This window comes from Thamnophis sirtalis, unplaced genomic scaffold (assembly GCF_051295495.1).
Source record: "Thamnophis sirtalis isolate CommonGarterSnake01/CBP01778 unplaced genomic scaffold, rThaSir2_p1.2 scaffold_4, whole genome shotgun sequence".
NCBI lineage: Eukaryota > Metazoa > Chordata > Lepidosauria > Squamata > Natricidae > Thamnophis > Thamnophis sirtalis.
In genome coordinates, this window is record NW_028261384.1 from 20,148,401 (window position 1) to 20,162,800 (window position 14,400).

Consider the following 14,400-nt stretch of genomic DNA (forward strand, 5'->3'; position numbering starts at 1 on the left):
TTTCCAAATTCTCCTTTTTTCAGTTCTGATCTATAGTTACACTTTTGCAATAAATGTAGATGGTGTTTCAAATGGAGCGGAGCTTTCATAAAGCATTTTTCTAGTTTAATGCACATTTAATTTAAACATGTTTACTTTTGAAGACAAATTAATGAAGTTTTCCTAGAGTAGCCTCTGTAAGATTGCTCTTATCTTTTTTCACCTCATAGGCTTTATTTTTCAGTGTTCTACCACTGATAATCATAGTGAATCATGATGTTCTACCATTGGTCATCATACCGCTGATTATAGAGGGCTGTAAAGCACAATGAAGTGATATATGCATCTAAGTGCTCTTGCTCTTGCTACTATAAACCGATACTTACTGGCATGTGTTAAAGCAGCACTGATGGGTTAAAGAAAAGCAAAGAAGAACATATGATAAATATATTCTCAATGGGCAGTCATAAGTAGAGTAACTTGTCTTTGGGAGAAACTATTAGAAGATAATTCTTAATACAGAATTTCACACCCCAAAATGTGAAAGTCATCCTTTTCAGAAGATGACTAAATAATGAGATGATTAGATTTCAAGGTCAGTCTTTAACAGATAATAACTTCTGAAATTAATATCGATTTGAAGGTATATTTGGATGTAGTAAATACAAATCTAATACAAAGGATGTCTCTTTCCAATAGGAAGAAACAGTGAGACAATAACAATAGCACATCATCAATATCATTTCATTTGATTATGTATGCAGTTTGCAAAAGAGTAACAAAAAATGTTAAGTGTGTTTGGAAAGATGTTTAATAGAAATCTAATTGAAGGAATATGAGAGGTAATAGTGTTCAAAATTTGAATACAATATGAGAAGTGGCAAACAAAGAACACTCTGAATTGATAACATCAAACCTGATACAAAGTTGAATATACAACAGTTGAAAGAAGCTGTGTTTGACAGGGTAGCATGGGGAGCACTTGCCTATAAAATCTTCAAGAGTTGGACACAACTAAATAATTAAAACTAGCAAAGTATATTATTCACTATCTTTCAACTAGCATTTGTACATCTTAAATTTCTCCAGTCATTTACATTACCTTTAGCAAATATTTTACTTATTAAACTGAACATATTTTTTATAAAATCTAAATAATCTGTTCTCTACTTGCCACTGGGTCTTGTTATAATAATTGTTTCTGAAAAGCCTTTTGGTATTTCGTGTATTTCTTGTATATCTTGTACAGTTGCTTCTAGATATTCAGTCAAATGCCTATTTTTTGTAGTAAGGTCTTGTAATTTAAAATCTACAAAATAAATACAGGACAATTAATTACTAAAATGTAATACTAAAATTCTTAATATTACTAAAATAGCTATGTTTAACTATTATACTAAATTAAATGCTGAGTTCATTTCTATTGTGCATAACCTATTTTATACATATAGATTATATGTATGGATTGAATGTGCATATGATTGAATTATAGAATTGAATTTCATTTATATTGTTTTATACAATAAAGCAGTAATTCATACAACAATTATTTATTTTTAAGTTCATATTGTACTATTTGACTCTAGCCTTTAGCTCCCAAAAATGGCTCGTTTTTTTGTGAAAACAGGCCTTCCCCCCCCCCCAAAAAAAGGGCATGAATAGCCTTTAGGAGGCTTGTAGAGTGCTCCTGGAGAGTGCCCCCCCAAAAAAACGAGCAAAAAGTGGCGCATTTTTGCTAAAACATGCCCATTTTTCTCAAAAAAAGGGTGGGGCATGCATAGCCTTTAGGAGGCTTAAAGAGTGCTCCTGAATGCTGGGAGGGAGGCAAAATTGAGCAAAAAAATGGCCCATTTTTCACTCATTTCTGCCCTTCCCAGCCCCCAGGAGCACTCTAGAAGCCTCCTAAAGACTATACATGGCCACTTTGGTGAAGTGAGCGGGGTTTCAGGAGGCAAAAAAATGCTGTATTCAGGGTATAAGATGCACCCAGATTTTCAGTCTCTTTTTTAAGAGAAAAAGGTGTGTCCTATACTCCGAAAAATATGGTATATAGTCTAGGAGAGAGAGTGGGGGGAGTGAGGGAGAGAGAGAATATATAGCACATTATCGTGTGTGCATGCATACCCACCCACATGCATGCCTGACTGATTCCCTGCGCATGCATGAGCGACACTCCCATGTGCATGCGCGAGCAACACTCCACCATGCATGCATGAGTGACACTCCATGCGGGGTGGTGGTGGAATTTTCACCCTCCCCAGGCTCTGGAGGCTTTCCTATTGCTCCTAATTTTCATTTTTTATCTCTGTTCAGGGGGTATTTCCTTGTATTATTAAAGAAATAACTTTTTGCATTGATATTGGCTCACCTATTAATTCTCCTTGTCACTCTGAAGCTGTAATTTCAATGTACCACTTTCACTGATCAGTTTGCTAATTTTAATTTTTTTTACTAATAGTTTTTTGTTGTAATTATTTTTTAATATGTCCAATTTTCTGTTTATTTTTCATTAACTGTTGATTTTACTTACAATTATTTATTCATAATTATTGTTTCTATTTTGAACAAGTGAACAATTTAAAATCAGCATTATTTGTGTTTGTTTTCATATTTATTAGTTTGTCAAACATGTACAAGATAGCAAGTATAAATATAAATATAAATATAAACAAAAGAAATGATAAATAGATGGGGATAGCAGAACAGGGTTAGGGTTATACACTTATTCACATCCCCTTTATGGACTTCTTAGGAATGGGGTTAGGTCCACAGTAGACAGTTTAAGGTTGAAGCTTTGAGGGTTAGAGGCTGTGAACCATCTATAAATTTCAGATTACAGTTATCAGAGATAGAAAAAAAAAACCAAAATATACCACAGGTACTATCTGGGTGGACAGCTGCAAGAACTTGAACTTCCAGCAGCTCTTTTTGATTGAATGCCAAATCCTCCAGTATTTCAAACTTCTTTTCTAACAATTCATGTAGATCTTTCTCTGCAAAATTAAGAGATTTTAAATAAGAAATCACTGTTCACAAAAAAAAGCTTATTAAAAATAAATTATTTAATGGAAATTTCAAATACTACATTTATCATTACAATGAAAAATAATTAAGAGACAAGTGAATATATAATAAAGTAAGACTCTCTTACATTAATGCAAATACATTTTGCATCATTAAAAAAATGGCAACAGAAAATATGAAGAACAGATTTAAAAATCAAATAAACAGGAATTTGCTAAATTAAAAAATACTGACTAATCTATAAAAGATAGAAATGTAGTTTTTTGAGCTCATGACTCATTCATAGAATATTCTAATCAGACATACAATTATCATTACTGAACACAGAGAATCTGAACAATAAATTCTAGGCAGTAGCAATCATTTAGGTGTTTCAAATTATGACAAGAAACTAATTGATAGCCACTGTACTTTTTTTAGATTGTATGTAAAGGAGTATCAGGATCTCTTAGAGTAATCATATTCTGGATGTTTTCACAGGGTCTAGAGTATTAGTCAATGTGCAGCATATTATTCAATTCCCATAGATAATACTGCACAGCCTATATGAGGCATTCTGAGTCATAAACATGATAATGATTGCTTTACTGGCTTCAGTCAAATTTTAGTTACCCACTTTGCCCTGGGACCCACAAAGAAGCACTATTCACAGCAGAAAGATTCTTTCAAATCAGTAAAGTTTTGATTAGGATAGCAGAGTATCAATCCCTCATGCTCCCGCTCAGTATGATTTATAAAAGCACTGAAAATCCTTTAGGAAGGACATGAAGCCTTTTGCTAAATGTGGTTTCCTACAAACTAATAAGATAACACTATACCAGTCAACAGCATAAAGGAGCCAGTAAAATAATTAAGTTTTTCCCCTCAGCAGTATAAAGTTTGAATTCAATTACTGGCACAGAGGATCATGATAATGTTTGAAAAGATTTGACCTACGATCAACTACAATTTTTGTCCAAGGGCTTTAAGCATAACTAAAATGAAAAACAAGCATGATTCAAATATGGAGAAACTGGCAGAAATAAAATCTCACATTTCTCCAATTGCATTGTCTCATTTGTCTAGAGCTGATGTTGAATTCTGCTTTACTGAATTTCTAGTTCAATGGTGGGAAACAGGTAACATACATCCCAAGCAAGTCCCCAAAAGCCACTGAATTAACCATGAACAAAGCTGATACCAGGGAAGGGGCTGATCATGAATTAGTATTAACCTTTATCTTCCCCCAACTTCCTATTTTTTCTATTGAGATAGCTTTAAAAACAACATTTTATTTGCTTACCACTTGCTCCTATATCTAGAAGTATTCCTGAAGTACTACGTTCCACTCTTTCAATATTCTTTACTATTGTGTCTAACTCTGCAGTTAAATATTTCCTTTGCTCAGTTAGCTCCTTTTGTTTAGCTTCTACAAAAACATTTAAAAACAATTCATAACAAATTATTAAATTTTGCAACCAATATTCTCAATTGTTTACATTTTAATGAGCATTTCACACAACTTCTTAAATTAACTGAGTTAAAGTGCATAATTTAAGTGTTCTTTGTCTTAATATCTAAGATGACACTATTAAGCAAATTAAAGGTTAGAAATCAGGAAATTATTATTTTGAAATAATAATTTAACAAAGAAAATTTATCAAAAAGTCTATATAACCAAATACAAACTAATATGCTATGCAATACCCATGTGGTATGGCTGTTTTACTGTTATCTTTTTCACTTTTTCTATTACCTTCTTTTATTGGTATCTTATGATTATATAACTTGGTTGTTTGTATGTACACTGAGTGCACCTGCACCGGAGACAAATTTCTTCTATGTCTAATCACACTTGGCCAACAAAGTGTTCTGTTCTGTTCTGCTCTGCTCAATTTCCCTAACAAATGAAGCACCTTAATTCAAAGTACACCCAATTAACATTATAGCTGAAAGAATGTTAAATCACCACAAACATACCACCCACACTGCCACGTTGGGTCGCTGCAAGAGCTTGAGCTTCTTGTAGCCTTTTTAAATTTTCCAATAACCGTTCTTTCTTGTCAGATAGTGTATATAATTCTTTTTCTGCAAAAAAAGAGAAAGGTTTTGAATTATCTTTTCAAATTTATTTAAGAAGCCTCTTATTGCTCAGAAATTTTAAAAAGAATTAATATGGATAAGTTTATATAATGTATAAATAATTTATCTATTAATGCCTAACTGTTTAAAAAAGCCTCTAAAAAGTGCCCTCTACTATGAGGCAGGAGAACTATGTGCCTCATCTAGTCTAGTCTGACTTTTAAGGTGTTTTATGATCGCTTGAGCAGAGTTAAATGAGGGTTAAAAGCCTAAAAAATCCCAAGGTAGGTGAGGCACGCAGTTCTTCTGCCTCATAGTAGAGGGCGCTCATTCTTCTTGTGATTCAATGTGCCCCTCTTCCCTTTTTCTACCCTTCTCGCTTGGAATACAGTGACAATAAAGGGGGAGCGCAGAGATGTACCTTCATCTCTTCATTGATTTCCCTTTTTACAGGATGAGCCAGCTTCCTGCTTCTTTTATTTTCTGGTGGTCTCACTTCTTTCTCTATTTCTGCCATTTTTTATTTTATTTTATTTTTTTATTTGGTGTAAGTGCGTGGGGGGGAGGGCGAGCATGAATGTGTGTATGTATCTACTTTGGTGGAAATGAAATGGCTGCTGGTATTATTTGGGGAAAAGCTTTCAGGGGAAGGTGGTGGAGAGGAAGGGAGGGAGGACAGGGGTGGCTTTTAGTGCTGATTTGTTTCCCTCTCTTTTCTCTCTCTCTCATTCTCTCCCTTCACCTCTCTTTTATATGCTCTCTCTCCCCCCTTCTCTCTCTAATCTGTTTCCCTCTCTTTTCCCTCTTTCCCATTCTCTCCTTCCAGCTCTCTTTCATTTCTCTCTATCTCTCTCTCTTTCTCCCCTTTTCTCTTTCATTTCTTTCTTGCGCGTTTAAGCAAAATACCCAGGATCACGGTGGCGAGAACAGCAACTTCTTCTGCTGCACTGTGGAGAAGAGCCACGCTGTGCAAGAGACTCCTCAGCACTAGACTCAGGTCAGTGTGAGTCGCGGTCCCCTTCATATTGGCTCAGGAAGGAAGGGAATGGTACCGCAGCTCGCGCTGAACTGAGTCTAGCACTAAGGAGTCTCCTGCACAGCATGGCTCTTCTCCGAAGCACAGCCAGGTATTCACTTCTCAGTGGTGGCAGCGGAAGGAGTGGCTGTCCCTGCTGCCGTGATCCCAGCCCAGAAAAGTATTTTGCTTCACATGCAAGGAAGAGATGAAAATAATAGGGGAGAAAGAGAGAGGGGGGAGAGAGAGAGCAATGAAAGAGAGCTGGAAGGAGAGAATGGGAGAGAGGGAAACAAATTAGAGAGAGAAGGGGGAGAGGGAGAGAGAAATGAAAGGGAGAGAATGAGAGAGAAAAGAGAGGGAAACAAATCAGGGAGGAAGAAAGGAAGAGAAAAGAAAGAAAGAAAGAAAGAAAGAAAGAAAGAAAGAAAGAAAGAAAGAAAGAAAGAAAGAAAGAAAGAAAGAAAGAAAGAAAGAAAGAAAGAAACTTTCTCAGACGTATGGCGAAAGCAATGGCAAGCTAGATCTCTTGCCAAGAAAACTGTAGTTTGCTAGAAAGCACAAATTGGAAGCAAGTCTGATTTTTTTAAAAGAAAAAAATAGAGAGATGGCAAAAATGCATTTGAAAATAAGATTATTTATAATTTTGGATAACGTATTATATTGTCAAACTCAAAAGGTTTTGATACTTAATTGTCATCATCATCATCCTCTCTCTCTCTCTCTCTCTCTCTCTCTCCCTCTCTCTCTCTCTCTCCCTCTCTCTCTCCCCCTCTCTTTTTCTCTCTCTCCTCTCCTCCTCAGAGGGACTGTTGTCCCTTGTGGAAAACACAACCAGGAACTCCTTGGCTCCTTGCTCCCCCCCAAAAAATCTCTTTTGTTGTTGTTGTTGGCCACTGGTGGTCACCGCATATGGTCCTCAGCAATATGCTCTTGCCCGCCACCCCTTTGAAACATGAAATGATGGGACAAAATGGCGCAGATCCTTTTATTAAAACCCCCTGTATTACAAAGGCATTTTAATAAAAAGATTGTGATGACATCAGTGCCTCACCAGTCATAAACCTCACCGCATGTCACTGTTAAATATGTATTACCATATTTCAAAATAAATATTTGAGAAATATCTGCCAAGATACAGCTTTATAACATTTTTATCATATAAATTATTGATTACATCATTTATTTTAATAACAAAAATTGAAACTACTTTTTCAAGCACTTTGAGTGTGTCCATGTGTGTGCGCATGTGTGTGTATATATGTATGTGTATATTTATCTATCTATATCTATATCTATATCTGTATCTGTATCTGTGTGTCTGTGTGTGTGTGTGTGTGTGCGCGCGCGTGCGCGTTAACTTACCTCCATAACGTCTATCTGGAAATTTCTCCGAAACACCTTGCTGCAATGCTAATATGTCCTGAAAAACTTCCTTTAGCTCTTTATACACATTGTTTCTTTCATCAGTTAATAGTTGTACTTTATACTCTGTAAAAAATAATTGGGTCAGTTCATTAAAAAAATGGTGATATATATTTATCCTATATTTATTTGTCCTATTAACAATATATACATATAATTGGTATGTAGTGTATCACAAATTTTTAGCTGAGAGCACAATTTTTAATCTTCTTAATATTTGTTAAGGATGCAGTGGTTCAGTGACTAAGACACTGAGCTTGTCAATCAGAAGGTCAGCAGTTCAGCAGTTCAAATCCCTAGCACTGCGTAACAAAGTGAGCTCCTGTTTTTTGTCCCAGCTTTTGCCAACCTAGCAGTTCAAAAGCACTTAAAAATGTAAATAGAAAAATAGGAACCACTTTTGGTGGGAAGGTAACTGTTCTGTGCGCCTTCGGCATTTAGTCATGCCAGCCACATCACCATGGAGACATCTTTGAACAGCGCTGGCTCTTTGAAACAGAGGTGAGCACTGCCCCCTAGAATTGGGAACGACTAGCACATATGTGGGAGGGGAACATTTATCTTCAATTAATGTTTGTTAATAATACGTAGTTTTAGATATTTATCATGTTAGTTTTGTTTCCCATTTCCGAGTCACTTGCTTATGAGATGAGTTATATAAATCAATTAATTAAATAAATATTAAATAAATGAAATATTTTGTAAAAAAAAAAGTCAAACCAATAACTGTATTTAGTAATCATTTAATTTTAAGGGGATGGATATCAGTAATACTCTAATTAAAATTAAGCTGTTTAGCATGTCATAAATCATAACCTGTTAATTGGATAGGGTGAACGGATGAGACAGGACTCAGACTTCAGTGACAATAACAACTCTTTATTCAATAACTATGTACAGATCCAGCGCTGGCCTGATAGGTAGCCCTTTTATGGAGAGCTGGCAGATGGCTCAGCCAATCAGCTTTGAGTATTTTCCCGCTGGAATGGAGGACCTTGGTGGAGCCTATTGCTCCAGTCTCACTATGTAACACCCCTCTCCACTTAGTTGCACTTACCCAATTAGTGGCGTAATCACACAGATAAGAGGGGCATTTGGGAACCCTTTCAGACCTGTGCAACTCAGTTGGAGCTGAGGCAGCAGTCTGTTCAGACGGAACTGTTGCTTCTCCGGGCTCAACCAATAGAAGCACCTGGAAACTTCCCTGGGGCAACCAGAGATTAATCCATCATGAGGGCCTCTCTGGTTGCCTAAGAGTGGAGTGGCTGAGTTGGCCTCAGAGTTGGTCAATGTGCCTTCTCCATCTTCTACCATCCTCGAGCTCTAAGCAATACGAAAGAGGGCCAGTATTTTCAACAATTGTAGCAGGAACCCAGAGAGCACCCCCAGCATATTTGTGGGCATATACTTCATCCCCGATGCTAAATGACCAGAGTTGATTGGTCGAATCAATTGAGGGCTCAGCAGAATAGTTTGGGTGCAGCTGGTCTAAGGGAGACCTTAGCTGGTGACCCATTAACAGTTCAGAGGGGCTTCCTATAGTGGCATTTGGCATGAAGTGCTGAATGAGGAGAAATTTATCAATTTGGGTTTGCCAATTATCTGGCCCCATTCCAGATATGGCTTCTTTAGCAGATTGCACTGTAATCTCCACTTGACCATTGCTGGCCAGATGGAATGGAGCAACCAGGGCATGTCTGATTCCCTGCTCTGCTAAATAGGTTTCAAATTGAATGGCTATAAATTGGGACCCATCTGAAACTAGGACATCAGGCAGGCCATGTATGGAGAAAGTCTCTTTAGCACCTTGATGACCACCTCTGCCATGGTGGTGGTCATGAGGACTATCTCTAACTATTTTGAATAGGCATCCACAACTATGAGGAAAGTTTGCCTGTGCATAGGCCCTGCAAAATCAATGTGCAACCTGAACCAGGGTGCCTTGGCCCTTTCCCATTCATGTGCAGGTGCCTCTGGGGGAGCTGATCGGGATTCCTGGCATGGTGTGCAGGTTGCTACCTGCTCTGCAATCTCCCCATCCATGTTAGGCCATACACATAATTCCCTGCTAATGCTTTCATCCAGGCAATACCCAGATGCCCTACATGCAAAGCCTCTAATACTGCAACTCACAGTTTGGGTGGAACAATCACCCAGTCTCCCCACAGCAGACACCCCAGCAATGCAGATAGTTCATTTTGCTTTCCAATAAACGGTTTAAACTCAGCCCCAAACTGGCCCCCTGGGCCACCCCCTCCAAACACAGTTCAGAACTTGAGCAGTGGTTGTGTTTTTAGCTGAGTGACAAGTGAGTTTGTTTGATGTCACTGGGCCTGCTTCCAGACAGTCAATAAGCAAAACCAGCATGTTGGGGGTTGGATTATTTGAAAGTTCTGGCAGTAGGCACCTGCTGAAGGCATCAGCATGACCCAGGGTCTTACCAGAGCAGTGAGTGAGTCTATAGTTATAGCCTGCAAGAAAAACAGTCCAACGAGTCATTCGCGGCGAGAGGGATGCAGGAGTAGGGCAGTCCCCAGCCAAGAGCCCCAGAAGCAGTTTGTGGTCAGTGATTAGTTCAACTTCCCGGCCATACATGTACTCATGAAGCCACTTAACTCCTGTCACTGCAGCCAGTGCTTCCCTGTCCAACTGGCTGTAGTTCCGTTCAGCGGTGAACAGGGTTCTGGAATAGTAGGCAATCAGGGCTTTGCTTCCATTGGGCAGGCAATAGCTGAGGACAGCCCCTACACCAAAGGACACACATCACAGATCAACACGAAAGGGAGAGCCTGGTTGTATTACACCAGTAGGCTGTCTGCTGACAGCAGCTGTTTGACGGCGGCAAACACTGCGGTTTCAGATCTGCCCCAGGTCAACTTGGCTTTCTTTCCAAGAAGCTGGCGAAAAGGTTCTGCTACAGTCACCTTCTGTTGCAGGAAAACACTGTAAAAATTAAGAAGGCGGAGGAATGCCTGCATTTAGGTCTCGTTGAGAGGTGTGGGGGCATCCTGAATAGCCTTAATTTTGGAATTTGTGGGGTGAATCCCAGAGCCATCTACCAGGTACCCTAGGAATTCAACCCTTGGCACTGCAATTTGACACTTCTCTTTTTTCAAACGGAGGCCCTTTTCTCTGATTCAGAGAACAATCCTCAGACTTTGGAAAAGTTGCTCTTTATTTGCAGCAGATAACAAATAAGGGACATGAAATAAAGGGACTACTCCTGGTATTATCTGCAAAAGTCATTCCATGAAACTTTGGAACAGTTTGGGGGCTACGCTGACACCGAATTGCAACTTACTGCATTTGCATGCACCCTTATTTGTCACAATGGTTTGGGCCTCTACTGTAATGCCACCTACTGACAATTGCTAGTAGGCTTATAGCAGTTCTAACTTGGCAAATTATTTTCCCTAGCCCAAGGAAGTGCAGTAAGTGCTGGACTATAAGCTCTGGGTAATGCTTTGCTAAAGGGCCTTGTTCACTTATAATCCATTTGGATGTGGATTGACTCATAAGACTTAATGGAGGGCCCAATGGGGTCTCCCACTGGACATGGTCAACAGGTTCTAGGATCCCCTGGCCAATTAATTTGTCCAATTCTTGGTCAGTTTTGGGTTGGAGGGCAAAAGGGACCCTCCAGGGCTTCAATCTGATTGGCACGATATTGGGGTCTAGGCTAAATGATATAGGAACCCCCACATACTTGCCCAGGTCTCCACTGAAGACATCCTCAAACTTGCAGAGCAATTTCTCAGCGCTGTCATCATTGATGGCATTGATGACAATTACCTCCATGCCCAGGAATTCAAATCAATCCAAGCTGAGCAGAATTGGGCGAGACCTGCTGACCGCCACCAGTGTAAGCAATCCATCAAAGTTTTTAAATTGGACATGGAATGTGCCACAGCCTAGGACAGAAATGCAATTTCCCTGATAATCGCTGAGCCGTAGTTGTTGGCACTTCAGCTGTCATCTCTGGAGGCTAGGGATAACCTTCTTCAGGGTAGTCCAAGATACTATTGTCAGGGATGACACGGTGTCAATTTCCATGCTGCACATTAACCCCTCGATTCAGATGGTTACTTGCAGCTTTTTATTTCTTGGGGTGCTGCATGCCAAATCTTAGTCTGGAATAATTCCGTTGTTTCTTGCTTCTGCTGGGGCTTCCAGGTCTTCCATCTGGGTGGCCTCGGTTGTCCTAACTGGCTTGGCACTGGTTTGAGTTGTTGAGTGGCAGACTCGGGTCAGATGTCTCCTCCGATCCCTAAAATGGCAGGTTGTTCTCTGGTAGTTGGCCCGCAGCTGGCATAAGGTGGGAAATGTTCTTCAGGCTCATGTGCTGTCTTTTTCTTTTCAAACTGAAGGTGGCAAACTTTGTCCTCGCTGTTGGATGAGAGGTCTCACTCTGCGTTCTCACGATGAACCGTGACAACACTGTGTGTGCTTTTTTGCTGCCATGCTTCTGCAGTGTCTCTGTTGACTTTGTTGATGATTCAGTTGCTCTGACCTCATCTAGTGCAATTTGCAATGTGAGATTTATTTTTGCCAGCAACCTCCACTGCAGATTCATGTCTCATACTCTGCAGATTATTCGATCAAGCAGCAACTTGTCCAGGTCTCTGAACTTGCAGTACACTGTGGCCTTGCGAAGTGTGGCAACATACTGGTTTATAGTTTCCCTTTCTTTCTGGTTGCACAAATTGAATTCATGCCACCACACAAACTTGGAAGGTTTCGGTGTATGGCGCACCTTTAAAGTATTCTGTAGTGCAGACCAGGTGAACGTCTGGACCGGTGTTGGTTTGAACAGTGCTTTGGCAGTGTTGAAGACTTCAGGCCCAGTAGCTCAGGCGGAGAGCCCTCTTCCTGTTATCCGATAGACCAAGAATGTCATTGGCTTCCACTCGAACCTCATCATTTAGGAATCCTAGTGTTCCATGGCTGGATCATAGGAAGTAGGTGGGACATGTGTAGTCATTTTGATAAGCTGAGGAAACATTGATTTTGCCACTCGGAATGGCTGTGTGGTGCCTGACAATAATCACTCTGACTGGGCTTATGCTGGATTACGTTGCCAGCTCTTTCTGCCTAGTTGTTTTCCAATCCCATCCTTATCACCAGTGTTGGATAGTTGAACGGATGAGACAGGCTTCAGGCTTCAGTGACAACAACAGCTCTTTATAAAATAACTATGTATAGATCCAGCACAGGCCCATCTGACAGTTAGTCCTTTTATAGGGAGCTGTCAGATGGCTCAGTCAATCCGCTTTGAGTATTTTCCCACTGGAATAGAGGACCATGGTGCAGCCTATTGTTCTAGTCTCAATATGTAACATTAATTTTAACTAAAGTTGATAAAACTCTATTTCTTTATTAAATATGAATTAACAGTGGCTTCTTTCACTTATCATATATATGATAAAACATTACACAGGTCTGCGACTAAAAGCTGTTTGATTATTTTCATCTAATTTCCATGTATTTTGGTGTGCTGAAAACAAATAAAATATTGAAAAAACTCCTAGATGTCATGATTTGCCACAACATGCAAAATTGTCTTTAAATGTATCATTTTTGGTATTTTTTATATTATGGGTTTTTAACCAAATTCAAAATCCAAATTACTATTAATTAATTCACATAAGTGCATTTAAGATATAAAATGCCCCCAAAACCTTAAAGGGTTTGTCCGAGTTATGTAAAAAAAAAATAGCACTGTAAATCTGATGGTCAGCAATATATACATAAGCCAAGCAAGTTTTAAGTCTGTGCTTCTAATGGTAGATGAGGTTAATTTTTCTTGAAGAATCCAGTGGGAGGGACACACAGAGCAGATGGCAGCACCTCCAGTCAGTACAGGGTGTGTGGCCAGCACTGTGACATCTCGTGTACAGACACAGAGCTGCTCTCTCCTGCATGCCACACTTGTGCAGGAATCATCATCAGGTTCTTGGTTCTAGGCTGTTCACACTTTTTCATCACAATTCTTGTTAGCTCGTCATTCTTCAACTGTTATGTTATGGCTTCGTGAAAGTGTATTAATTTGCCAGATAGTTTCTGTTTCATCTGTGGTGAATATACAGTGTTGAAGCAACAGCAGAATATTACAGACTTTGTGAAAAAAGTATACTTTGCATACTTTGGACTAAAAATTGGAGATCAAGATAAAGTTTGAGTGCCTCATAAAGTGTGCAAATGGTGTGCATCTTTTTATAGATTCTTCAAAAAGCAGTCTCAAAGCAATTTTACTCCATAACGTTTTTTATGCTTCCATACCTGTAGGTCATTCCATACACTTGAAGGAAACCTACGGGAATTGGTTCATCGTAAACTTAAATATGAAGACCATGGTTGGCAAGTGTGTGAGGACTTGAAGGTCTTGTGCATGCTGCTCGGGCAACAAGCTGGTTATACCAAATACTCTTGTTTTCTGTGTCTATGGAACAGTCGAGACCGACAAAATCACTGGACAAAGAAGTGTTGTTAACCGAGGGTGCTAACAGTCGGTGAAAAAAATGTCTTCAGAGAAACTTTGGTACCTTCCCATAAAGTTCTTCTACCACCTCTCCACATAAAATTGGGATTGATGAAGCAATTCATAAAATCACTTCCAAGAGATGGAGAATGCTTCAAATACTTGGTCACCAAGTTTCCATGCCTGTTGGAAGCAAAATTGAAGGAAGGTGTGTTCATCAGAACAGACATTAGAAGGCTTATAGTTGATCAAGAGTTTGTCAATACCATGATGGATCCTCAAAAAGAAGGGTGGATTGCATTTAAAGAAGTCGTACAGAAATTTTTAGGTAATAACACAGATCCTCACTACGAAAAAATCGTCAGAAGAATGCTGAAAGCATTTCAAGCTTTAAGTTGCCTGATGAGTTTGAAAGTGC

The 14,400-nt window shown here is 39.2% G+C and overlaps 1 protein-coding gene across 1 annotated transcript in view; it reads right to left on the minus strand.

The window, feature by feature from the left end:
* CCDC7 (coiled-coil domain containing 7) overlaps positions 1 to 14,400 on the minus strand; it is a 250,515-nt gene that overhangs the window by 72,492 nt on the left and 163,623 nt on the right. Inside the window, exons 48-52 of the mRNA XM_087712546.1 lie at positions 7,445 to 7,570; positions 4,963 to 5,070; positions 4,286 to 4,411; positions 2,853 to 2,972; positions 1,154 to 1,288 (exon numbers count right to left, since the gene is read on the minus strand). Of these exons, the coding sequence (XP_087568672.1) occupies positions 1,154 to 1,288; positions 2,853 to 2,972; positions 4,286 to 4,411; positions 4,963 to 5,070; positions 7,445 to 7,570 (615 nt within the window). The remainder of the gene's footprint in view (positions 1 to 1,153; positions 1,289 to 2,852; positions 2,973 to 4,285; positions 4,412 to 4,962; positions 5,071 to 7,444; positions 7,571 to 14,400) is intronic.